We start from the raw sequence: 24412 nt of genomic DNA, 5'->3' as shown, positions 1-24412 counted from the left end.
AGTACATCCCATGGCTTTGGTAACTTTAGAGTGGGGAGGGGTCAATTGCCTGAAACAGGTGGTGGTCTCCTCAAATATCCCTGTAGACTGTTTGCTTGGAAATGACCTGGAGTCCTCAGCATGGGCTGAGGTAGAACTCAAAACCCATGCAGCCATGCTTGGTATCCCTGAACTGGTGTGTGTCAAGACAAGGGCACAGTGCAATGCTCAGGGTGAAAAAGTGGTGTTGGAGCCTGGAAAAAGGGCCCAACCCTCCAAGAGAAAAGGAAAGACAACTGGAGAACCAGTTGCAACGCAACAAGAAAAAGAGAACCTCTCTTCTCAGGAAGAAGTTCTGCCCTCTGAGGGAACTGAGCCCGTGGAGTTAGAACCTTATCAGGTTGAGCTCCTAGGCCCAGGGGGACCCTCAAGGGAGCAGTTGTGTAAGGGGCAAGAGACCTGTCCCTCTCTTGAAGGCCTTAGGCAGCAACCTGCTGAAGAGTCCAAAGGAAAAATAACAGGAACACATAGAGTCTATTGGGAAGATGGACTCCTTTACACTGAGGCAAGAGATCCCAAACCTGGTGCCACTAGGAGAGTGGTAGTTCCTCAGGAGTTTATGGAGTTCATTCTGACCTTAGCTCATAATATTCCTCTTGCTGGGCATTTGGGACAGACCAAGACGTCGGAGAGATTAGTCAACCACTTCCATTGGCCCAAAATGTCCCAGAAGGTCAAGGAGTTTTGTGTCTCCTGTGCCACCTGTCAAACCAGTGGTAAGACAGGTGGACACCCAAAGGACCCCCTCATTCCACTTCCAGTGGTGGGGGTCCCCTTTGAAAGAGTGGGTGTGGACATAGTGGGTCCACTTGAACCTCCCACAGCCTCAGGGAACCAATACATACTAGTAGTAGTGGATCATGCTACTAGATACCCTGAAGCAATTCCCCTAAGGACGACTACTGCCCCTGCAGTAGCCAAAGCACTCATTGGTATTTTTACCCGAGTGGGTTTTCCTAAGGAGGTGGTGTCTGACAGAGGTACCAACTTTATGTCAGCATACCTGAAACACATGTGGAATGAGTGTGGGGTGACTTACAAATTCACCACACCATACCATCCACAAACCAATGGACTTGTGGAAAGATTCAACAAGATATTGAAAGGCATGATCATGGGGCTCCCTGAAAAACTCAAAAGGAGATGGGATGTCCTCTTGCCATGTCTGCTTTTCGCCTACAGAGATGTGCCTCGGAAGGGAGTAGGGTTTTCCCCCCTTTGAACTTCTGTTTGGCCATCCTGTAAGGGGACCACTAGCTCTTGTGAAAGAAGGCTGGGAGAGACCTCTTCATGAGCCTAAGCAAGATATAGTGGACTATGTACTAGGCCTACGTTCAAGGATGGCAGAGTATATGGAAAAGGCAAGTAAAAGCCTTGAGGCCAGCCAACAGCTCCAGAAGTTTTGGTATGACCAAAAGGCTGCTATGGTTGAGTTTCAGCCAGGGCAGAAAGTCTGGGTTCTAGTGCCTGTGGCTTCCAGGGCACTTCAGGACAGATGGAGTGGCCCTTACCCAGTGCTAGAAAAGAAGAGTCAGGTCACCTATCTGGTGGACCTAGGCACTAGCAGGGCCCCCAAAAGGGTGATCCATGTGAACCGCCTCAAGCTCTTCCATGACAGGGCAGATGTGAATCTGTTGATGGTAACAGATGAGGACCAGGAAGCTGAGAGTGAACCTCCCCCTGATCTCCTCTCCACAGACCCTAAAGATGGCTCATTTGATGGAGTGATCTATTCAGACACCCTCTCTGGCCAACAGCAATCTGACTGTAGGAAGGTCCTGCAACAGTTTGCTGAGCTCTTTTCCCTAACCCCTGGTCAGACACACCTGTGTACCCATGATGTGGACACAGGAGACAGCATGCCTGTCAAAAACAAAATATTCCGACAGTCTGACCAAGTTAAGGAAAGCATCAAAGTGGAAGTCCACAAGATGCTGGAATTGGGAGTCATTGAGCACTCTGACAGCCCCTGGGATAGCCCAGTGGTCTTAGTCCCCAAACCTCACACCAAAGATGGAAAGAAAGAGATGAGGCTTTGTGTGGACTACAGAGGACTTAATTCTGTCACCATGACAGATGCCCATCCCATTCCAAGGGCAGATGAACTGATAGAGAAACTAGGTGCTGCCAAATTCTTAAGTACCTTTGACTTTGCAGCAGGGTACTGGCAAATCAAAATGGCACCAGGAGCAAAATAAAAGACAGCATTCTCCACACCTGATGGGCATTATCAGTTTACTGTTATGCCTATTGGTTTAAAGAATGCCCCTGCCGCCTTCCAAAGGTTGGTGAATCAAGTCCTTGCTGGCTTGGAGTCCTTTAGTGCAGCTTATCTTGACGATATTGCTGTCTTTAGCTCCAGCTGGCAGGATCACCTGGTCCACCTGAAGAAGGTTTTGAAGGCTCTGCAAGCAGCAGGCCTCTCTATCAAGGCATCCAAATGCCAAATAGGGCAGGGAACTGTGATTTACTTGGGACACCTTGTAGGTGGAGGCCAAGTTCAGCCACTCCAGCCTAAGATCCAGACTATTCTGGACTGGGCAGCTCCAAAAACCCAGACTCAAGTCAGGGCATTCCTTGGCTTGACTGGGTACTACAGGAGGTTTGTGAAGGGATATGGATCCATAGTGACACCCCTCATATAACTTACCTCCAAGAAAATGCCCAAGAAAGTAAACTGGACTGTAGAATGCCAACAGGCCTTTGACACCCTGAAACAAGCAATGTGCACAGCACCAGTTCTCAAAGCTCCAGATTACTCCAAGCAGTTCATTGTGCAGACTGATGCCTCTGAATATGGGATAGGGGCAGTTTTGTTTCAAACAAATGATGATGGCCTTGACCAGCCTGTTGCTTTCATTAGCAGGAGGTTACTCCCCAGGGAGCAGCGTTGGAGTGCCATTGAGAGGGAGGCCTTTGCTGTGGTTTGGTCCCTGAAGAAGCTGAGACCATACCTCTTTGGTACTCACTTTGTAGTTCAGACTGACCACAGACCTCTCAAATGGCTAATGCAAATGAAAGGTGAAAATCCAAAACTGTTGAGGTGGTCCATCTCCCTACAGGGAATGGACTTTATAGTGGAACACAGATCTGGGACTGCCCATGCCAATGCAGATGGCCTTTCCAGGTTCTTCCACTTAGAAAATTAAGGTTCTCTTGGGAAAGGTTAGTCTCATCCTCTTTCGTTTGGGGGGAGTTGTGTAAGGAAATACCTCCTTGGCATGGTTACCCCCTGACTTTTTGCCTTTGCTGATGCCAAGTTATGATTTGAAAGTGTGCTGAGGCCTGCTAATCAGGCCCCAACACCAGTGTTCTTTCCCTAACTTTTGTTTCCACAATTGGCACACCCTGGAATACAGATACGTCCCTTGTAACTGGTACCTCTGGTACCAAGGGCCCTGATGCCAGGGAAGGTCTCTAAGGGCTGCAGCATGTCTTATGCCACCCTGGGGACCCCTCACTCAGCACAGACACACTGCTTGCCAGCTTGTGTGTGCTAGTGGGGGTAAAAAAGACTAAGTCAACATGGCACTCCCCTCAGGGTGCCTTGCCAACCACACACTGCCTACAGGTATAGATAAGTCACCCCTCTAGCAGGCCTTACAGCCCTTAGGCAGGGAGCACTATACCATAGGTGAGGGCATAAGTGAATGAGCACTATGCCCCTTCAGTGTCTAAGCAAAACCTTAGACATTGTAAGTGCAGGGTAGCCATAAGAGTATATGGTCTGGGAGTCTGTCATGCACAAACTCCACAGCACCATAATGGCTACACTGAAAACTGGGAAGTTTGGTATCAAACTTCTCAGCACAATAAATGCACACTGATGCCAGTGTACATTTTATTGTAACATACACCCCAGAGGGAACCTTAGAGGTGCCCCCTGAAACCTTAACCGACTACCCGTGTAGGCTGACTGGTTTTAGCAGCCTGCCACACACCAGACATGTTGCTGGCCACATGGGGAGAGTGCCTTTGTCACTCTGTGGCTAGTAACAAAGCCTGTACTGGGTGGAGGTGCTTCTCACCTCCCCCTGCAGGAACTGTAACACCTGGCGGTGAGCCTCAAAGGCTCACCCCCTTTGTTACAGCGCCCCAGGGCACTCCAGCTAGTGGAGATGCCAGCCCCCTGGACACAGCCCCCACTTTTGGCGGCAAGTCCAGGGAAGATATTGAGAAAAACAAGGAGGAGTCACCCACCAGTCAGGACAGCCCCTAAGGTGTCCTGAGCTGAGGTGACCCCTGCCTTTAGAAATCCTCCATCTTGATTTTGGAGGATTCCCCCAATAGGAATAGGGATGTGCCCCCCTCCCCTCAGGGAGGAGGCACAAAGAGGGTGTAGCCACCCTCAAGGACAGTAGCCATTGGCTACTGCCCTCCCAGACCTAAACACACCCCTAAATTCAGTATTTAGGGGCTCCCCAGAACCTAGGAAACTAGATTCCTGCAACCTAAGACGAAGAAGGACTGCTGAGCTGAAAAACCTGCAGAGAAGACGGAGACACCAACTGCTTTGGCCCCAGCTCTACCGGCCTGTCTCCCCACTTCTAAAGACACTGCTCCAGCAACGCGTTCCACAGGGTCCAGCGACCTCTGAAGCCTCAGAGGACTACCCTGCATCTAGAAGGACCAAGAACTCCAGAGGACAGCGGTTCTGTTCCACAAAGACTGCAACTTTGCAACAAAGAAGCAACTTTGAAACCACACATGTTTCCCGCCGGAACCGTGAGACTTTGCAATCTGCACCCGGCTCGACTTGTGGAGAACAAACACCACAGGGAGGACTCCCCGGCGACTACGAGACCGTGAGTAGCCAGAGTTGACCCCCTTGAGCCCCCACAGCGACGCCTGCAGAGGGAATCCCGAGGCTCCCCCTGACCGCGACTGCCTGCTTCAAAGACCTGACACCTGGTAAAGACACTGCACCCGCAGCCCCCAGGACCTGAAGGATCCGACCTCCAGTGCAGGAGCGACCCCCAGGTGGCCCTCTCCCTTGCCCAAGTGGTGGCTACCCCGAGGAGCCCCCCCCCCCCCTTGCCTGCCTGCCTGCATCGCTGAAGAGACCCCTTGGTCTCCCATTGAAACCTATTGCGAACCCGACGCCTGTTTGCACACTGCACCCGGCCGCCCCCGTGCCGCTGAGGGTGTACTTTTTGTGCTGGCTTGTGTCCCCCCCGGTGCCCTACAAAACCCCCCTGGTCTGCCTCCGGAAACGCGGGTACTTACATGCTGGCAGACTGGAACCGGGGCACCCCCTTCTCCATTGAAGCCTATGCGTTTTGGGCACCACTTTGACCTCTGCACCTGACCGGCCCTGAGCTGCTGGTGTGGTAACTTTGGGATTGCTCTGAACCCACAATGGTAGGCTACCTTGGATCCAACTTTGATCCCCATAGGTGGTTTACTTACCTGCAAAAACTAACAAACACTTACCTCCCCCAAGAACTGTTGAAAATTGCACTGTGTCTAGTTTTAAAATAGCTACATCTCATTTGTGTGAAAACTGTATATGCTATTGTGCTAATTCAAAGTTCCTAAATTTCCTAAGTGAAGTACCTTTCATTTAAAGCATTACTTGTAAATCTCAAACCTGTGGTTCTTAAAATAAACTAAGAAAATATATTTTTGTATACAAAAACCTATTGGCCTGGTATTGTCTCTGAGTGTGTGTTCCTCATTTATTGCTTGTGTGTGTACAACAAATGCTTAACACTACCCTCTGATAAGCCTACTGCTCGACCACACTACCACAAAATAGAGCATTAGAATTATCTCTTTTTGCCACTATCTTACCTCTAAGGGGAACCCTTGTACTCTGTGCATACTATTCCTCACTTTGAAATAGTGCATACCGAGCCAACTTCCTACACTTGGCATGAAGCGAAAGCCCTAACATTGAGAGAATGTGTACAGTATTGATGCAGTACTGAGAAAGTAATAAAAAAAAGAACACAGCACAAGAAAAATCCCCAACCAATGTGGAAACATAGAGAATATTTTAATGAACAAAATGATCCTGACAGGACAAAATCGAATAAGTAGAACCAAAGGTATGAATTTATAAAGTTTGATATAAAAAAATATTGCAAACAGCACAGACCAGGTCTGCAAGAGTGGACAAAGTCAAAAGCTAAGGTTGACCACGGTGGATTGCCAGTGTGATACAGGGATTAGGATTGTTCCAGTAGAAATTTACTTTAGGATTTTTTGATACCAATAAAAAGTGGTTGTTGATGAGTTGTCAACCAGGCACACCAAATCTATAGCAGGGCTCGACGATTACCGGTTGCCAAAGAGAAGGGATCCAGTGAGGTCATTGTCAAATGTGGAAAAGCGGTGATTGGGCAAAGTTCAAAGTCTGTGCCCAGGAAGGCCTCACCATCAACAGGTTGCTGTTCAAGGTCAGTCCTGATGAAGCCCTCTACATTCAAACTTAGAAACGTTTCTGGAATTCATATCTCCTTCGGCAGGGCAAACTAGCATGCTCTGGCTGACTGGAGGTTTAAGGTCAATGGCTGCGGCTTTGACTGCTTTCATTGGTTCTCCAGGCAGGAAGTTGTCAAAACATTTTTAAAGTCCTACGTCTTGCTGCATGCGGACAGAAGGAGTGCATTCTAAAACCAGGCCAGAGAATAGGACTTGGAGCAGGGTGCACCACTTGGGGACTGGGACTCACTCCAGCAGAGGCCAGTAGCAAGGTGCAGAGCAGGTCCAGGTGGTACTGGTCAGCTCAGCTGTTGCAGGAAAAGGGAATCTTGAAGCTTGTTTTGTCCTTATAACTCAAAGCGTGGTCAGCCAACTGACTGATGATTTCAGATAAAGTAATCTCTGAAACATTCAATTCTAGATTAGCCTAAACAGTGACTTTCCCTAGCCAATGAAACATTACAAAAGCTGTGTCATGCAACAAAAAAAACCTTTCAATCCTTTTGTGACTAAAAATAGCCTGAATAATTCTCCGACAAAGAGGTGGTACTGAGAGCACTGGGATTGAAGCGGCACAGCTATAGGCAGTGTCCTCTCACTACAGAAAGCCTCTTTGGTCAGGCCTTTGGAGTCCAGAAAAAGTACAAGTAGCTGTTAAATGCAGTCAGTATTTTTCTTGGTTTGGGAGCTGTTAGAAATTGGGTCTTTGGTTGGCAGTCAGGTTACCCCCTGCCCAAGCAAGGACCCTCACTCTAGTCAGGGTAAAAGAGAATCACCCTCAGCTAACCTCTGCTTACCACCTTGGTAGCTTGGCACGAGCAGTAGGCTTAACTTCAGAGTGCTAGGTGTAAAGTATTTTTACCAACACACACAGTAACATAATGAAAACACTACAAAATGACAAAACACAGGTTTAGAAAAATAGAGAATATTTATCTATCCAAAACAAGACCAAAACGACAAAAATCAACAATACACAAGTCAAGGTATCAATTAAAAAGAGTCTTTATGTAGTTTTAAACACACACTGACACTGTTAGCGTGAAAATGTGCCCTGGGTGCGTCAAAAATAACCCTGCACGAGCGAGTGTGCGTCACAAAGGGCTTGCGATGACCTTGCATCATTTCTCCTTTCGTGGGGTCGGGCGCGTCATTTCTTCTCTCTGCAGGAGAGCGTGCGTCGATCCGGGCAGCACTCTTGGGCCCAGGCAGGCTTTGCTTTGTTTTTACACACCCAGCAGTACTTGCGTTGGAAATCCAGCCGCACGATGACCCAAAAACCACGCAGCGCGGGTTGCGATCTACGAGCCTCCATCAGCGATTCTGTGCGTTGTTTCTCCAGCTCTGTGTGTCGATTCTTCGGTCGCATTGCAGGCGAGCATTGATTTTCAGCCGCGGAGCCAGCGGTGTGTTGTTTTTTCAGCTGCAGATCGGAGTTGCATCGATCTTTTCTCCACACGGCGCTCTGTGAGTGGATTTTCTCCTCTTAGGCTGCCGGCTTCTCCTTTCAGGGTCCAGGAACTGGATGGGCACCACTTGGCAGACTAGGAGTCTCTTCAGAGACTCCAGGTGCTGGCAGAGAGAAGCCCACACAAGATACCTGACTCGAAACGGAGAGAACACTGAAGGGGCATCAGGTGGAAAATAAACAGGCACCTCAGGGGGAGGGGGAGAGGGGGCGCCTCAGCTGGATGAACGGACGACACCACTGGTCCCTGAGGGGGCTCCATGCCCACTGATTGGTCCTGGGGAGTGCAAAGCCACAGTCTCTCATGTCTCTCCAGTGGGTGGTTTGCCCACTACGTTATCCTGGGGAGTGCAAAGCCGCAGTCTCTCAAGTCTCTCCAGTGGGTGGTTTGCCCACTGCGTTATCCTGGGGAGTGCAAAGCCACTGTCTCTCAAGTCTCTCCAGTGGGTGGTTTGCCCACTGCGTTATCCTGGGGAGTGCAAAGCCACAGTCTCTCAAGTCTCTCAAATGGGTGGTTTCCCCACTGCTTGGTCTTGGGGAGTGCAAAGCCACAGTCTCTCAAGTCTCTCCAGTGGGTGGGTTGCCCACTGCTTTATCCTGGGGAGTGTTTCCACAGTCTCACACGTGGATAACAGTCTCAACTGGTTCTGGAGGGGGCTTTGTGCTCAGAGTTCTTCATCCTGCCAAGGAATGAGGTAGTGGATGCCTTTCTCCACTGGTTCTGGAGGGGGCTTTGTGCCCAGAGTGCTTCATCCTACCAAGGACAGAGGTAGTGGATTTGAATCTCCACTGGTTCTGGAGGGGGCTTTGTGCCCAGAGTGCTTCATCCTGCCAAGGACAGAGGTAGTGGATGCCTTTCTCCACTGGTTCTGGAGGGGGCTTTGTGCCCAGAGTGCTTCACACAGCAGGACGTCTTCTGCAGCCTCGGATGGCTGCCCACTGGGGATGATGCTGGGGACTGTTGCTCAGGCAGCAGACATGCAGGTGGTGGTGCAGGTGGCAGTGCAGGTGTTGGTGTCCACCGCCGTACAAGTTGATGTTGTGGTTGGCAGAAGGGGTGACTCTGGTCCCTCAGTCGGAGCCTCCATGCCCTGTCCTGACCTGCTCTTCGACTTGTGTCCCTTCACCACCTTTGATGTCACTGCTGGTGCCTTGCCACTGTCCCCTTTTGGCTTGGAGGAGCCCTTGCTTGCTGGTAGGTGCGGCTTCTCCCTCCGGCAAAGGCACATAGAGAAAATTTAACGTTTGTGCTAAACAGCCTTGTGAAACCTATGTGTTGTATGACCCTCTGCTCACCCTTCTCCTCCATAGGGCACGTCCGCTGGGACAGGTGATGAGATGGCTGCACACTCCGGTGTACAGACCTCTGGTGGACCTGTCGACAATGGAAGACAGACACATAATTATCACTCACAGACTTGATCGTGCAACAATCCAGGAACTGTGTGCCCAGTTAGAGCCTGACCTGATGTCAGCTATCCGCCATCCCACAGGAACACCCCCTCTAGTGCAGGTCCTGTCAGTACTCCATCTCCTGGCCAGTGGGTCTTTTCAAACAACAGTGGCCATGGCATCAGGGATGTCCCAGCCAATGTTCTCTAACATGTTGTCCAGAGTGTTATCTGCCCTGCTGAAACACATGCGCAGCTACAACGTTTTCCCTCAGGTGGAGGATCTGCCCACAGTGAAAGGTGACTTTTGTGCGTTGGGATATATCTCCAACATCATTGGTGCCATTGATGGTACACATGTGGCATTTGTCCCCCCCACAGGAAAGAACAGGTGTACAGAAACCGCAAAAGCCACCATTCTATGAATGTGTAGATGGTATGTTTGGCAGACCAGTACATCTCCCATGTGAATGCCAAGTATCCTGACTCAGTGCATGATGCTTACATTTTGAGGAATAGCAGCATCCCTTATGTGATGGGGCAACTCCAGAGGCACCGTGGGTGGCTAATAGGTGAGCCTAAAGTCCCCACACAGTTTCATTTTCTGTCTGGGTATGGGAGATTCCCTAATGTTTGGAGGATGTCTAACAGTTGTCCCTCGATATTTGCAGGTGACTCTGGTTACCCCAACTTGTCATGGCTACTGACCCCAGTGAGTAATCCCAGGACAAGGGCAGAGGAACGCTACAATGAGGCACACGGGCGAACTAGGAGGATAATAGAGCGCACCTCTGGCCTCCTGAAAGCCAGATTCCTGTGCCTCCCTCTGACAGGTGGATCCTTATACTACTCACCGAAGAAGGTGTGCCAGATCATCGTGGCCAGCTGTATGTTGCACAACCTGGCTTTGCGACGCCAGGTGCCTTTTCTGCAGGAGGATGGGCCTGATGGTGGTCTTGCGGCAGCTGTGGAGCCTGTGGACAGTAAGGAGGGGAGGCAGAAGAAGAAAATGTAGACAACTGAAACAACATCATCATGCAATACTTCCAGTGAGACACAGGTAAGAGGATGGAACTGCTTCCCACATCTCATACTATTGTAGGACCTAGCGTCAATCTGCCTTTTTACCTCTGTGTGTGGACCCTGACTTGCCACTTTGGCTTTCCATTTCACAGATCTGGGTCCCACTTTGTGCCCTCTGCTATGATTACTGCTGACCTACGGCTGTGTAACATTGGTATGTGAACAAGTACATTGACATTTTTATATTTCAGAGATGTTGCAATTACAAATTTGTGAAAGCACAGACTGACTCCAGATTGTTTTGTGATTCAAGGGTGTTTATTTCTGTGCTAATAGGTGGAGGGTGTGTGCAATGGGCTGGGGTGATGGTGGAGGATTGTCCATGGCAGAGTCCAGTCTCTTGGTCTCACAGGTGCATTGTCCAATGGGGCATAGGAAGGGGAGCAATGGCAGTTTAAGGTGGACAGGATGACAAAGTGGGACAGAAGGGTGACATTCAGGAGGGTCTTATTTCCTGGCGGGCGTCTTGGTAATGCTTTCTGTCTTGTTCCTGCATCTCAGGGACCGTTTGCGGGGTGGTTCTCCTTCGGCAGGGGGTGGGGTGCTGGTGGCTTGTTGGTCCTGTGGAGGTGCCTCCTGTCCACTAGCGCCAGCGAAGGTGGAGGGCTGATCATCGTCCAGGCTAGTTTCAGGGTCTGTATGTGTCCCACTGTGTCCCTCATGGTGTTGACAAGGTCTGCCAGCACCTCTGCAATGGTGATCAAGGTGTTGTTGATGGACTTCAAGTCCTCCTTGATTCCAAAGTGATGTTCCTCATGCAGCCGCTGAGTCTCCTGAAACTTGGTCAGTACCGTGCCAATGGTCTCCTGGGAATGGTGGTATGCTCCCATGATGTTGGAGAGTGCCTCGTGGAGAGTGGGTTCCCTGGGCCGGGCTGGTCATATTGATCCAGGGTTGCTGAGCCGCTGTCATCACTGTGGGCCTCTTCTGTGGGGGACTGGATATGTCTGGCACCTCCTGTCCGGTGACGTTGGGTGTGGGTCCTGCTGGGGTGTAAATGCATAGTTTTAGTATCTGTGTGTGCCATCTTGTGCATTGGGCGAAGTACCCTCTACTCCTGTACTCCTGTGCTTGCATAATTGTCTTTGCCCTTTTGTGATAGTTGGTTTGGGGTCTGTGTGGGTATCTGTACTGGACATGCTTTGGTGATGGTGGTCCATGCAAAGGTGTTGCATGCAGGGCCTTGGCATTGGGATGTGTGGGTTGTGATAGTGGGACATATGTGAGATGATGGAGTGATGGGAGTGAGGGTATGTATGTGATGGCATGCAGGTGGGGTGGGGGATATAGTAGTAAAGACATGACTTACCAGAGTCCAGTCCTCCTGCTACTCCTGCAAAGCCCTCAGGATGCAGTATTGCCAAGACTTGGTCCTCCCATGTTGTTAGTTGTGGGGGAGGAAGTGGGTGTCCACCGCCAGTCCCACCTACAGCCATCTGGTGTCTTGATACCACGGAACGCACCTTCCCCCGTAGGTCGTTCCACCTTTTCCTGATGTCATCCCGTGTTCTTAGATGCTGTCCCACTGTATTGACCCTGTTGACAATTCTTCGTCATAGCTCCATCTTCCTAGCAATGGAGGTGTGCTGCACCTGTGATCCGAAAAGCTGTGGCTCTACCCGGATGATTTCCTCCACCATGACCCTGAGCTCCTCCTCTGAAAACCTGGGGTGTCTTTGAGGTGCCATGATGTGGTGTGGGTGATGTGCTGTCTGTAGTGATGTGTGGGGGAATGTGTTGGTGTGTGTTGTTTGAGGTGCGTGGATGTTGTAGGAGTGATGGTGTTGTCTGACTGCAGATGCTAGTGTTGTGTTTGATAATCTCTCTCTCTGGGCTTCTTCCACAATTGTTCGTTGTAAGGGGTTGTGGGTAATGTGGGTGTGTGTTTTATAGTGTTGTGGGTGTGTGGGTGTGGTGTGTGGATGTGTGTCAGGTGTGTGTATTTTGAATTGTTCAATGTGGTTGTGTTTTGTAAATATGTGTGTATTTTGAGCGTGGCGGTGTGTACCGCCAATGGATTACCACGGTTGTAAGACCGCCACGTTGATTCGTGGGTCGTGATAGTGTGGGCGTATTCTTGTTGGCATGACAGTGCAGGTTTTGGTATCGCCAGTTTATCACTGACCTTTGGTGTGGCGGACTTGTGTGGGTGTCTGTATTGTGGCGGATTCCGAGATGTGGGTCGTAATACCTGTAGTGGAATTCCGCTGCCGCAACGGTATGTTGGCGGTCTTCAGCACGGAGGAAAGCGGGATTTACCGCCAGGGTTGTAATGAGGGCCTATATATCCTACCTTAACCATACACTGCACTCTGCCCTTGGGGCTACCTAGTGCCTACCTTAGGGGTGTCTGACATGTAAGAAAAGGGAAGGTTGAGGCCTGGCAAGTGGGTATACTTGCCAAGTCGAATTTACAGTTAAACATGCACATACAGACACTGCAGTGGCAGGTCTGAGACATGATTACAGAGCTAATTATGTGGGTGGCACGACCAGTGCTGCAGGCCCACTAATAGCATTTGATTTACAGGCCCTGGGCACTTCTAGTGCACTGTACTAGGGACTTACTAATAAATCAAATATACCAATCATGGATAAGCCAATTACATACACATTTTGTAAAGGAGCACTTGCACCTTAGCACTGGTTCGCAGTGGTAAAGTGCCCAGAGTGACAAAAACAGCAAAATCAGAGTCAAGCACACATCATCAACCTGGGGAACAGAGGCAAAAAGTTAAGGGAGACCACGCCAAGGATGAAAAGTCTAACAGGAGCACTAATTGGAAGCCAAGGCAGTTAAAATCCCAGATTGTCTTTAACAACTGAACCATTTTCCTTGAACATAGGAAACATACAAGGCTTTCTAGCTTCTTTCCATCAGTGCTGTGTTGCCTTGTTGATACGTTTGCACAATGCATACATATAAACATACATACTATCCAGGATTTCTAGACGGGCAGAGGAGGGACTGTTGGCAACTAGTCAGTTTATTATGACCATAACCAGTTTATCTCATTCAGGAAGACCAAGATAAAATCATAATTGTATGAAGGATTGACCTTGCTCTACATTTAGGGCTGGCTTTAGAGCTGGTGGAGCCTGGTGCAACAGTCTTTTTTGGCACCCCCACCCCCGACCTCCTTCTCTATGAATTCACTCACTACCACTCTCCAACAGGCTCCTCACCTTTCCATAGCCCCCTCTCTGACATACATTCAATTTTTTCTAAAGCCATACTCATACTTCACTCGTCAAGTTTTGTGTATCCTGCAGTGTTCATGTTCTTTGCAGGAGGCAAACTATCCCCCTGTGCTACTTTAAGATGAGAAATAAACGCCACTAACCACAATTCTGATCTCTCACCAGCAGTAACATTAATGACCAGAGTTATCTTGACATTTTTATTGTTGCCTGAAAACTGCTGGATGCACAAGGAAGTTCACTTGATTTTAAATCCATAAGATATTTATAAACACAGCTCCCGCACCAAAGACAGTGCCTGGTGTGGCTGCACCTGTCCCACCCCATTAAAGCCGGCCCTCTCTACATTACACTCCTTTGACTCTGTACACAGACTCCCAACCATGCAATGCACATGAAATGGGCTATGGCTCGACACAGAATCTACACAGAGTTGAAATAATAGGGACCCAGGACCCCACTTACTTCCATGTCGGCGACCATAATTATGGAGAGCTAGTCTGGGGCAAACAGTATGCTACTCGCTTCAGGTAGTACCTTTTTACCAAGACACTTCTTCACTGGAAGTAGGTGTCCCTAACAACCAATAATTTACTCTCTGGAAGTAAGTATAGTAGCCCCCCTAAAGTGTGCGTGGTGATCCATTTAGGTATACTGCCAGCCAGTGCTTGAAATGGAAAAATTAAAGTGCAGGTACTCTGTGCCAGAGTACCTGCTTGTTTCCCAGAAGTGCCGGTACTCTCCAATTAAAAGTATTACGTTTTTCTTGAGATGTGCCGGTACACTCCCTCTCAAAATAAAAAAGTGCTGGTACTCAGTACCGGACAGTACCGGCCCATTTAAAGCACTGCTGCCAGCACAGCATAGACACCTACTCTGTAGTACAACCCTGTGACGGCTGCCACTGAACAGGGGTGGCAGGGTGGGGATGGAAAAACAAATTAAGGATTTTTTAAAAAAGAAAACTCTTACCTGTTGAGGTCGGGGATGCGTTCTTCTCTTCCATCCTCTTCCTCGTCCGGAAGCACTCAGGCTTTCAGACTCCCCTCAGCCAATCATGATGCTGCTGTCACCAGTATGACAGCAGCGTTGTGATTGGTGTGAGCACCCTGTTTTGGTGCTCACAGAGGGAGTGGCGCTCTGTGCACTTTTTCTCACAGCTGTGAAATACAGCCGAGTGGAGAAATACAAAGTGCGCATGTATGTTTGGCCGGCCCAACGTGGCCGGCCACACAAAATGCACACTTAAGGTGCACAAACCACTCCTCCCTCCAGCCTCCTCCAGCTCAGCCCCACTGCGCCCTAACCTGCAACCTCAGCTAAAATAAAATGATAATAACTATCCATTATTATCATTTTTTTCTGCTCGAAGCAGCGGGCGACACTCCTCCGCCTTAGCGGAGAACCGCCCCTGGTGCAACCTCGTTCAAAAGCTGGAGCACCTCCAGTGGACTCAAATATTTTCAGATACACCTGTGAAAAACCAAAGCAAAGGCCATAAAAAATCAAACAGCAAGGACTTTCTTCACCACACATTTGCCCTCAACTTCATTCATACAAGACTGTAACAAGTAAGGTACTTCATTTACAGCATTATTTTGTGATGCTACCTGAGCACCTACTAAGGTCTGCATTATTGGTATGTAAATGGTACACTGGTCCGAAACCCTCCCTTCATGCGCAATTAATTACCAAAACAGTTTTTGTATAGATCGGTTTTCATTCAGCAAAGTCATTGAAGTTTCAGAAACAGAACAGATGGTAAACCAACTTAAATTTGGACTGGTTCTCACAGCAATGGCAGCACTTAGAATTTCATACCGATCAAAGTCCACCGGCCACTTTACCACATGCCCCAAGTGCCCCATGCCCATCGTATCACTTATTTTTACCTGCGCCATGGCCATGAGTACTGGTCGAGTCTGTTCTCTTGCATAAGTTGCTATAATCATCACAGCAGTTGTTGAATTTGCTGCATTTTCTGTTGCAGTGGCATGGGTCCTTTTTGTTGTAGGCTTCGTCGCACCTTCCTTTACAAGAGTTCTTGTCTGTGGTGTTGTACAATCGGGGAGAAAGGTTTTGTAGTTTGTAATAAAAAATCAGCAAACCACAGAATAATGTATGCTTCTCACAGAAAAAAGCATGTGCTAACCAGTTACAGCTGAGGTTAGCCAAGAGCTTTTGATATGTGTAATATACTCACTAACTAGGGCTTTCAGCAGCCCTCTTCGTTCATTGTCCTGGAACTCTGGCCTACACAATTTTGTCCACCCACTGGTGCATACAGCATGGGGCAAAAGAGGAGCGCACTTCAGCAATTAGCGAACTTTACAGTGACTCACGACATTCTGCCCTTGCACAAAGAGTACCTCCACACACAAGGTAGCTGTCAGGGTTTACTATGGCATTGTATGCGTTTTGAGTACAAAAAATATTTTTGCTTTAAACCATTTTTTATTAGATTGATGATGGTCCGTCAGCTTCTTCAACAATAAAGTTTTGCACAACCTTCACACAAAAAACAAGCAATGACAAAGCGAAAAGGCTGGCAGCCAATGCCAGACCCACTGGTTTTGCCAATTTGTGTTTGACATATGCAGGTAATATACATGTGATACTATTCAATGTACTATTCAGAAGACAAGTTTGCTTAAGGCTCAGGGATCTGAATTCAAGGAATTTATGAGTTCTGCAAAAGCTCAACTTCTCAATATAACCACTGTTTGTATTATGTAAGTGCTGCTGGTTTGAGATACTCTCACGACTGGAAATTGATGTTTTCAATTCTATCCTCTCACTGTATATAGCATGGCCCATTCTTCGAGTGGGCCTCCATCACACATTCCTCTACTTCAGTGTCGTTATTATGTCCAATAGCCCCTCTGTAAATGACTATTAATTGAAAATAGCCCCCACCCAACATATTGTCAGGTACAGATTGAACCTATGCCTCATTTGCATGGTGGGGATTGTGGAAAAAGCCCTTCACTCGTTGCACCTCATGTACTCAGCGACATTGAGTCTAGACTTCTCTCACGACTCGTGCCAGAAACTGCGCTGCTATTTATGAGAGAAGAATTTGTTTAACATAAGCTCTGGGTGTTCTTTGTTCCTACTGACCTCTCGGCAGCGTTTGTTTTTTTTATTTCATTTTTTACAAAGCGCTAACCTGGCCAAAATCATATGGTGCATTCAACAAATAGTACATTTAAATGAGATTAAAAAAACAGTAATTGCTTTACAATTTGAAGAAAAACTGTAATTCATTACAATATACTCATACAAATATATCAGTAGAAATGAGAAAATTACGCTGTTAATGTTAAAACGTTTTCACTCTTTTGTAAACACAAGGTGTATTGGAACAAGTCTGAGAGAGTGAGAAAGGGAAATCTGAGAGCCATGGAGTAGAAGAAAAAAAACACCTGATTAACGATCTGCAACTTTTTAACAAGTGGGATATTCCGCTGGAGAAGAAACTTTCTAAGGGCAGCCAATAGCCATCTGGCAATCTTGGATTATTGCTGCCAGATAAGGTGGTCGCTGAAGCATCAACGCCTTGTAGGTGAACTACGCTAACTGAATTAGCTGTATCCATCTAAGGGCAGCCAAGGTAAGGATTTGAGTGGAGGCGTAATATGTTCAAATACACTTGGAAACCTGATGGGACTGGCTATTAAAATGCTGAATGCTTCTGAACGGTAGAAGCTCGTGGTTAGAAAGACCTCTCATCAGCGCACTGCCTCCACTGAAAAGAAAAATTGCCCTGCAGTCCTAAAAACATCTGCAGTAAGTAAAAATTTCACATGCCCAAAGGTTAACGGGAAATGAACAGTTTGGGCTTTCTTAGCAATGTGAGCTTGCATGATTATCTGGTAGAGTTATCCAAACAGGCATTGGCAATGCTAACAGATCTGGCTTTAGAAGAATACTGTATGGTAATTTAATCATTGCACGTAAATGCATGTTAATAGATATTTATTTGTGTGGATGCAAATAACTATAGAGTAATATTGGTGTTGGTTAAAAGGTCAGGTGAAAGTTGCACTGTCAAGCCCGACCTAAAAATCCATGTAGTTTAATGACTGCCCTCCTCCCATCTGGGCTTCTTCCAGAGAAAAACAACATACATTATCTAGTTATCTAAGGCAATTTAATAGCATTCAATTGTCATATGTGTGCCCCCCGAGGTTCTAGCTATGTAGCTGTATGAATAAACAGAATGATCCCAGCTGTGTGGAGAGCAAGCACTATGTTTGTGGAAGCACACAACATCTGCCCAATCAAAAAATGCATTTCTAGTTCCTAACGTGTGTGGTGCCAAGCCCCTCTCAACTTATGCTCACCTAATTATCTAATATTATCCCATCTATGCTGCTGCCAGAGAAAAACATCACAAATTATCTAGTTAAATTCTGGGTTTAGAGAAAATCAACCTGGTATGACACTGCTGTATAAAGCTGTGTGTCATTAGCATATTGATGGATAGAGGCAACACATTCAGCATTTCACCAAGTACAGATGAAATGCCTATCAGCAGCTGATGTTAGGACACGTAATTTAGATCATGCTTTTTATCACCACGTGTACTCAGTAAGTTAAACTAGGCCACTTTCTTTCTGAATTTGACATCATCAGTCACAGCGTCCCATCAGTCATGACCTTTTTTGCCATGTCTCGTATATAAATAAAAAAACACTACTTGTGACCCTGGCACTATGTGCTATATGTGAACTACACTCTCCTCCAGTAAAACAAAAGATTGTTTTAAGGCCCTGTGACATATGCATAACATGAACATGAGAAATCCCATTTGGCTTCATGTTTGAATCCTAACAATCAGTTGGGAATTATGCTCAGATATCCTCCTTCTTTTCACCACACATTGGTTCAAATGAGCTAGAGCTTGCGGAAGGTCTTTTTAGGTCTCTGGGCTATTGTTTTGGAACTCCCTGTCCAAATGCGTTAGACCTACTCGCTCTCCTCTTTTTTTCTGGGACAGCTTCAAAAGCTTTTATATTTTTTTGAAGTCTGGATTCTCCTTTTTCAGATGTGCAAGTTCAGGCTCCATATGTCTAGCAAGCAAGAACTGTCACTCTAGTCAGGGTAAGTCACACACAATCCAAATTATCCTGTGCCCACCCTCTAGTAGCTTGGCACTGAGCAGTCAGGCTTAACTTAGAAGGCAATGTGTAAAGTATTTGTGCAATGAATCATGCAATAACACAGTAGAACACCACAAAAATACACCACACAGTGTTTAGAAAAATATATAAAATTTATCTTGTAAGATGCACGTCAAAACGGTTAAGATGCAAAAAGTATATTTGGAAATATCACTGTAAAAATGATGTAAAGTGTCTTTAGTCTCTTAAAAGCAACAAATGTCTCTTCAAAGCACAAAGTACCTGGTTTGCATTCAAAATCTCCACAAGGAACTGCAGAGGAGGAGATGCGTGGAAAAACAGGAAGGTGTGTGTCGATTTCTCAGACTGCACATGGCAATTCGTTGTTTTATTTTTCATGCAGGGAAGGCTTTGCGCTGATTTCCGGCGCTCGGTCTTGGATACTCTTCGGGTTGCGGGGTTTTCGTACGCCCCGGGGATGATGCGTTGAAATCCGGCACTTGCAGGATGAAGTCACAGGGGCTGCTTCGATCCGGTGGACGTTGCATGGAAATGTCCACCGCACGGCAGGTGCTGCGTCGATTCCTCTCTGAAAGTCGGGCTGTGTCGATCCGACTCAGCTTTGCGTCGATCTTCTCCTTGCGAAGTCGGGTTGCACCGTTCCGCTTCAGCATGCAGTGATTTTCTCATCGCGATGCAGGCTGTGCGTCGTTCTCTGCAGGCTGTGTGTCGATTTTCACTGCACAGGGAATTATTCTTGCAAGAATGAAGTCTTTTTGGTCCTGAGACTTCAGGGAACAGGAGGCACGCTCTATCCAAGCCCTTGGAGAGCACTTCCTCAGCACAGCCAGAAAGCAGCAATGCAGCAGGGCAACAGCAAGGCAGCAGTCCCTCTCAGAAAAGCAGTCAGGTGAGTCCTTTGGGCAGCCAGGCATTTCTTCTTGGCTGGTTGCAGGTTTTGGTTCAGGTTCTTCTCCAGGAATAGTCTGAGTTTGTAGGGGCAGAGGCCGTGCTTAAATAGCCAAATGTGCCTTTGAAGTGGGGAGACTTGAAAGAGTGGCTTAGAAGTGCACAAGGTCCCCTTTCAGTTCCATCCTGTCTGCCAGGGACCCAGTAGGGGGTGTGACAGTCCTTTGTGTGAGAGCAGGCTACTGTCCTTTGACATGTAAGTGTCAGGCCCTCCGCCCTCCCAGCCCAAGAAGACCCATTCTATATGCAGATGTAGGAAGTTGGCTCTCTATATACTATCTCAAAGTAAGCGATAGTGTGCACAGAGTCCAAGGGTTCCCCTTAGAGGTAAGATAGTGGCACAATTAGATAATTCTAATGCTCTATTTTGGTGTAGTTTGGTCGAGCAGTAGGCTTATCAGAGGGTAGTGTTCAGCATTTGTTGTACACACACAGGCAATAAATGAGGAACACACACTCAAAGACTTACTCCAGGCCAATAGGTTTTTATATAGAAAAATATATTTTCTTAGTTTATTTTAAGAACCACAGGTTCAAGATTTGAAGTAAACACATAAAATGCAAGGTGCTTCACTTAGGTAACTTAGGAACTTTGAATAAAGCAATATCATATGCAGTCTTTGTAAAAATGGCAATAAGCTATTTTCAAAGTGGACACTGCAAAAATCGAAAGTTCCTGGGTTAGGTAAGTAAAGGTTAGTTTGTGAGGTAAGTAAAACACTCACAAGTCTCAGTTCTGGGGCATAGGCAGCCCACCATTGGTGGTTCAAGGCAACACCAAGGTTACCACACCAGCAGCTCAGGCCCGGTCAGGTGAAGAGGTCAAAGAGGTGCCCAAAACACATAGGCGCCTCTGGTGAACAGGGGTGCTCCAGTTCTAGTCTGCCAGCAGGTAAGTACCTGTGTCCTCGGGGGGCAGACCAGGGGGGTTTTGTAGAGCACTGTGGGGGACCCAAGTAGGCATACAAAACACACCCTCAGCGGCACAGGGGAGGCCGGGTGCAGTGTGCAGAGCAGGCATCTGGTTTTGTATTGGTTTCAATGGAGGGACCCGGGGGTCACTCTAGCAGTGCAGGCAGGCACAGGGGGGGCTTCTCGCGACAGCCACCACCTGGGCTAGGCTGAGGGTCACCTGGGGGGCATTTCTGCATGGGGTTCGGTTCCTTCAGGTCCTGAGGGCTGCGGGTGCAGTGCTGGTTCCAGGCGTTGGGTCCCTTGTTACAGGCAGTCGCGGTCAGGGGGAGCCTCTGGATTCTCTCTACAGGCGTCGCTGTGGGGGATCAGGGGGGTCGTCTCTGGCTCCTCACAGGCTCGCAGTCGCCGGGGAGTCCTCCCTGTGGTGTTTGTTCTCTGGATCTCGAGCCGGGGGCGCCGGGTGCAGAGTGTGAAGTCTCACGCTTCCGGCAGGAAACTGGAAGTTTTGAAGTTGCTTCTTTGTTGCAAAGAAGTAGCTGGTTTTGAGCAGGGCCGCTGCTCACAGGAGTTTCTTGGTCCTTTAGTCCAGGGCAGGCCTCTGAGGCTTCAGAGGTCGCTGGTCCCTGTCGGATGCATCGCTGGTTGCAAGTTTTTGAAGTTGGATACAGGCCAGTAGGCCTGGGGCCAAAGCAGTTGTCGGCTTCCTTCTTCTCTGCAGGATTGTAGGTCAGCAGTCCTTCTTGTTTCTTCAGGTTGCAGGAATCTGATTTGGGGTGCCCCTAAATACTGAAGTTAGGGGTGTGTTTAGGTCTGGGAGGGCAGTAGCCAATGGCTACTGTCCTTGAGGGTGGCTACACCCTCTTTGTGCCTCCTCCCTGTGGGGAGGGGGGCACAACCCTAATCCTATTGGGGGAATCCTCCAAAACTAAGATGGAGGATTTCTAAAGGCAGGGGTCACCTCAGCTCAGGACACCTTTACGGGCTGTCCTGACTGGTGGGTGACTCCTCCTTGTTTTTCTCATTATCTCCTCCAGCCTTGCCACCAAAAGTGGGGGCAGTGGCCGGAGGGGCAGGCATCTCCACTAGCTGGGATGCCCTGGGGCACTGTAACAAAAGGGGTGAGCCTTTGAGGCTCACCGCCAGGTGTTAAAGCTCCTGCAGGGGGAGGTGTGAAGCACCTCCACCCAGTACAAGCTTTGTTCCTGGCCACAGAGTGACAAAGGCACTCTCCCCATGTGGCCAGCAACATGTCTGGTGTGTGGCAGGCTGGCACAAACTGGTCAGCCTACACTAGAAGTCAGATTGGTATTCAGGGGACATCTCTAAGATGCCCTCTGGGTGTATGTGACAATAAATTGCACACTGGCATCAGTGTGCATTTATTGTGCTGAGAAGTTTGATACCAAACTTCTCAGTCTTCAGTGTAGCCATTATGGAACTGTGGAGTTCGTGTTTGACAAACTCCCAGACCATATACTCTTATGGCTACCCTGCACTTACAATGTCTAAGGTTTTGCTTAGACACTGTAGGGGCATAGTGCTCATGCACCTATGCCCTCACCTGTGGTATAGTGCACCCTGCCTTAGAGCTGTAAGGGCTGCTAAAGGGGTGCCTTACCTATGCCACGGGCAGAATGAGGTTGGCATGGTACTCTGAGGGGAGTGCCATGTCGACTTAGTCTTTTTCTCCCACCAGCACACACAAGCTGTGAGTGTGCATGTGCTGAGTGAGGGGTCCCCAGGGTGGCAAAAGACATGCTGTAGCCCTTACAGACCTTCCCTGGCATCAGGGCCCTTGGTACCAGGGGTACCAGTTACAAGGGACTTATCTGAGTGCCAGGGCTGTTCAATTGTGGAAGCAATGGTACAGTTTAGGGAAAGGACACTGTTGCTGGGGCCTGGTTAGCCGGGTCCCAGTACATTTTCAATCAAAACTTAGCATCAGCAAAGGCAAAAAGTTAGGGGGTAACCATGCCAAGGAGGCATTTCCTTACAGCAGATGTACGCAAGTGTGACTGAGCATCCTCTGTTTGGGGTTTGTCTGAATGAATGCACAAGGGAGCAGTCAACTAAACCTAGCCATACATGAATTGTAAGGCACAGAAGGATTTAAGTGCAGAGAAATGCTCACTTTCTAAAAGTGGCATTTCTAAAATAGTAATATTAAATCCAATTTCACCAGTCAGCAGGATTTTGTATTACCATTCTGGCCATATTAAATATTACCTTGTTACTCCTTTCAGATCAGAAGCTACCACTCAATCAGTATATGAGGGTAGCCTTAATGTTAGCTTATGAAAGGAGCAGGCCTCACAGCAGTGCAAAACGAATTTTGGAGTTTTTCCCATACAAGGACATGTAAACTACTCACGTACATGTCCTGCCTTTTATCTACACAGCACTGTGCCATATGGGTTACCTTGGGCCTACCTTAGGGGTAACTTATATATAAAAAAGGGGAGTTTTAGGCTTGGCAAGAACTTTTAAATGCCAAGTCGAATTGGCAATGAAACTGCACACACAAGCCTTGCAATGGCAAGTCTGAGACATGGTTAAGGGGCTACTTATGTGGGTTGCACAATCTGTGCTGCAGGCCTACTAGTAGCATTTAATCTACAGGCCCTGGGCACATATAGTGCACTTTTCTAGGGACCAATAAGTAAATTAAATAATCCAGTTGGGTGTGATCCAATGTCATCATGTTTAAAGGGAGAGAGCATGTGCTCTTTAGCACAGATTAGCAGTGGTAAAGTGTGCAAAGTCCTAAAACCAGCAAAAGCAGTGTCCAAAAGTGGATGGAGGCAGGCAAAAAGTTAGGGGTGACCACCCTAAGGCTGTCAGGTCTAACAGTGGACTTTATAACTAACCATTTCATTCCACTTATATATCACAAAGTGACCAATTTTTGTCAAATTAGAGAAAATACTGGGAGGTACAGAATTGGTTGGAAATCACTTGAAGGATGCAGAGGAAATGGCTATTCCTAAATAGCAATGAATAAGAGGCGTGTTGAACTGAAATTAGTTACTGCTGATTTGGTCGAACGCCTCATTTCATTAGACCACGAGAACATCTCTCCCTATGGGTCTGAAAATTGTTTCAAGTTAAAAAATGTTGGATTCTCGCCTGGTTGAGAGTAAGAATGGGCATGATTGGGAAATATAGCAGGCCAGAAAGATGGTGACAACTTAATTATTCTTCAGGAGAGTGGTTTGGCAGAGATTGATTGACTGCATCTTACGCCTGCCTCCCCATTTCTCATGTTTCCCCAACCTACATGCCTAGGTGAGGATGTTTGTCAGCACAGCTCCAGGACAAGGGTATTTGTTTCATGCTCAGGTAGGCAGAGGGCTCTTGGCAATTCCCTAGTGTCAAGTAACACCACCTCAGTTATGTCTAGATGTATAATACCATCAAACATCCCCTTAAATGCAAAACATAATGCCAAAAACCTCGATCCATCCATGCATCTAGTTAGTTGGAACATAGCAAGGATTCATCCTAAATTGGAAGAGGAATGAGGTCTATTTATAGATTTAATATCTGTATTTATCAAGAGACCTGGGCTCTCACAAAGATTTATAGACAGGGTTTCATAACACATAATATAGAAACTATACCCACAGAAGCAGGTAGACCATCTGGAGGCTTATCATATGGACCGCAGTGTCCCTCTATTGTTCAATTAAGAAAATTAATATTGATTCTCCAGATCTCCTGGGTCCTATGGGATTCCAAATCTGTTGATTACCATCTATATTAAATCTTCTCCTTTTAATAAAACATCCCTCACT

At 47.6% G+C, this 24412-nt stretch overlaps 1 protein-coding gene across 3 annotated transcripts in view; it reads right to left on the bottom strand.

Moving 5' to 3' along the window:
* ENDOU (endonuclease, poly(U) specific) overlaps positions 1–24412 on the bottom strand; it is a 468374-nt gene that overhangs the window by 195131 nt on the left and 248831 nt on the right. For 2 of the 3 annotated variants that reach the window (XM_069231036.1, XM_069231035.1), the window contains one exon: positions 15501–15656. The exons of the other annotated variant lie outside the window; for it this stretch is intronic. In XM_069231036.1, coding sequence (XP_069087137.1) covers positions 15501–15656 — 156 coding nt within the window. The remainder of the gene's footprint in view (positions 1–15500; positions 15657–24412) is intronic. 3 annotated transcript variants of the gene reach the window in all.

Source organism: Pleurodeles waltl, chromosome 4_2 (genome assembly GCF_031143425.1).
Source record: "Pleurodeles waltl isolate 20211129_DDA chromosome 4_2, aPleWal1.hap1.20221129, whole genome shotgun sequence".
Classification (NCBI taxonomy): Eukaryota; Metazoa; Chordata; class Amphibia; order Caudata; family Salamandridae; genus Pleurodeles; species Pleurodeles waltl.
This window is presented reverse-complemented; position numbering and strand designations above follow the sequence as displayed.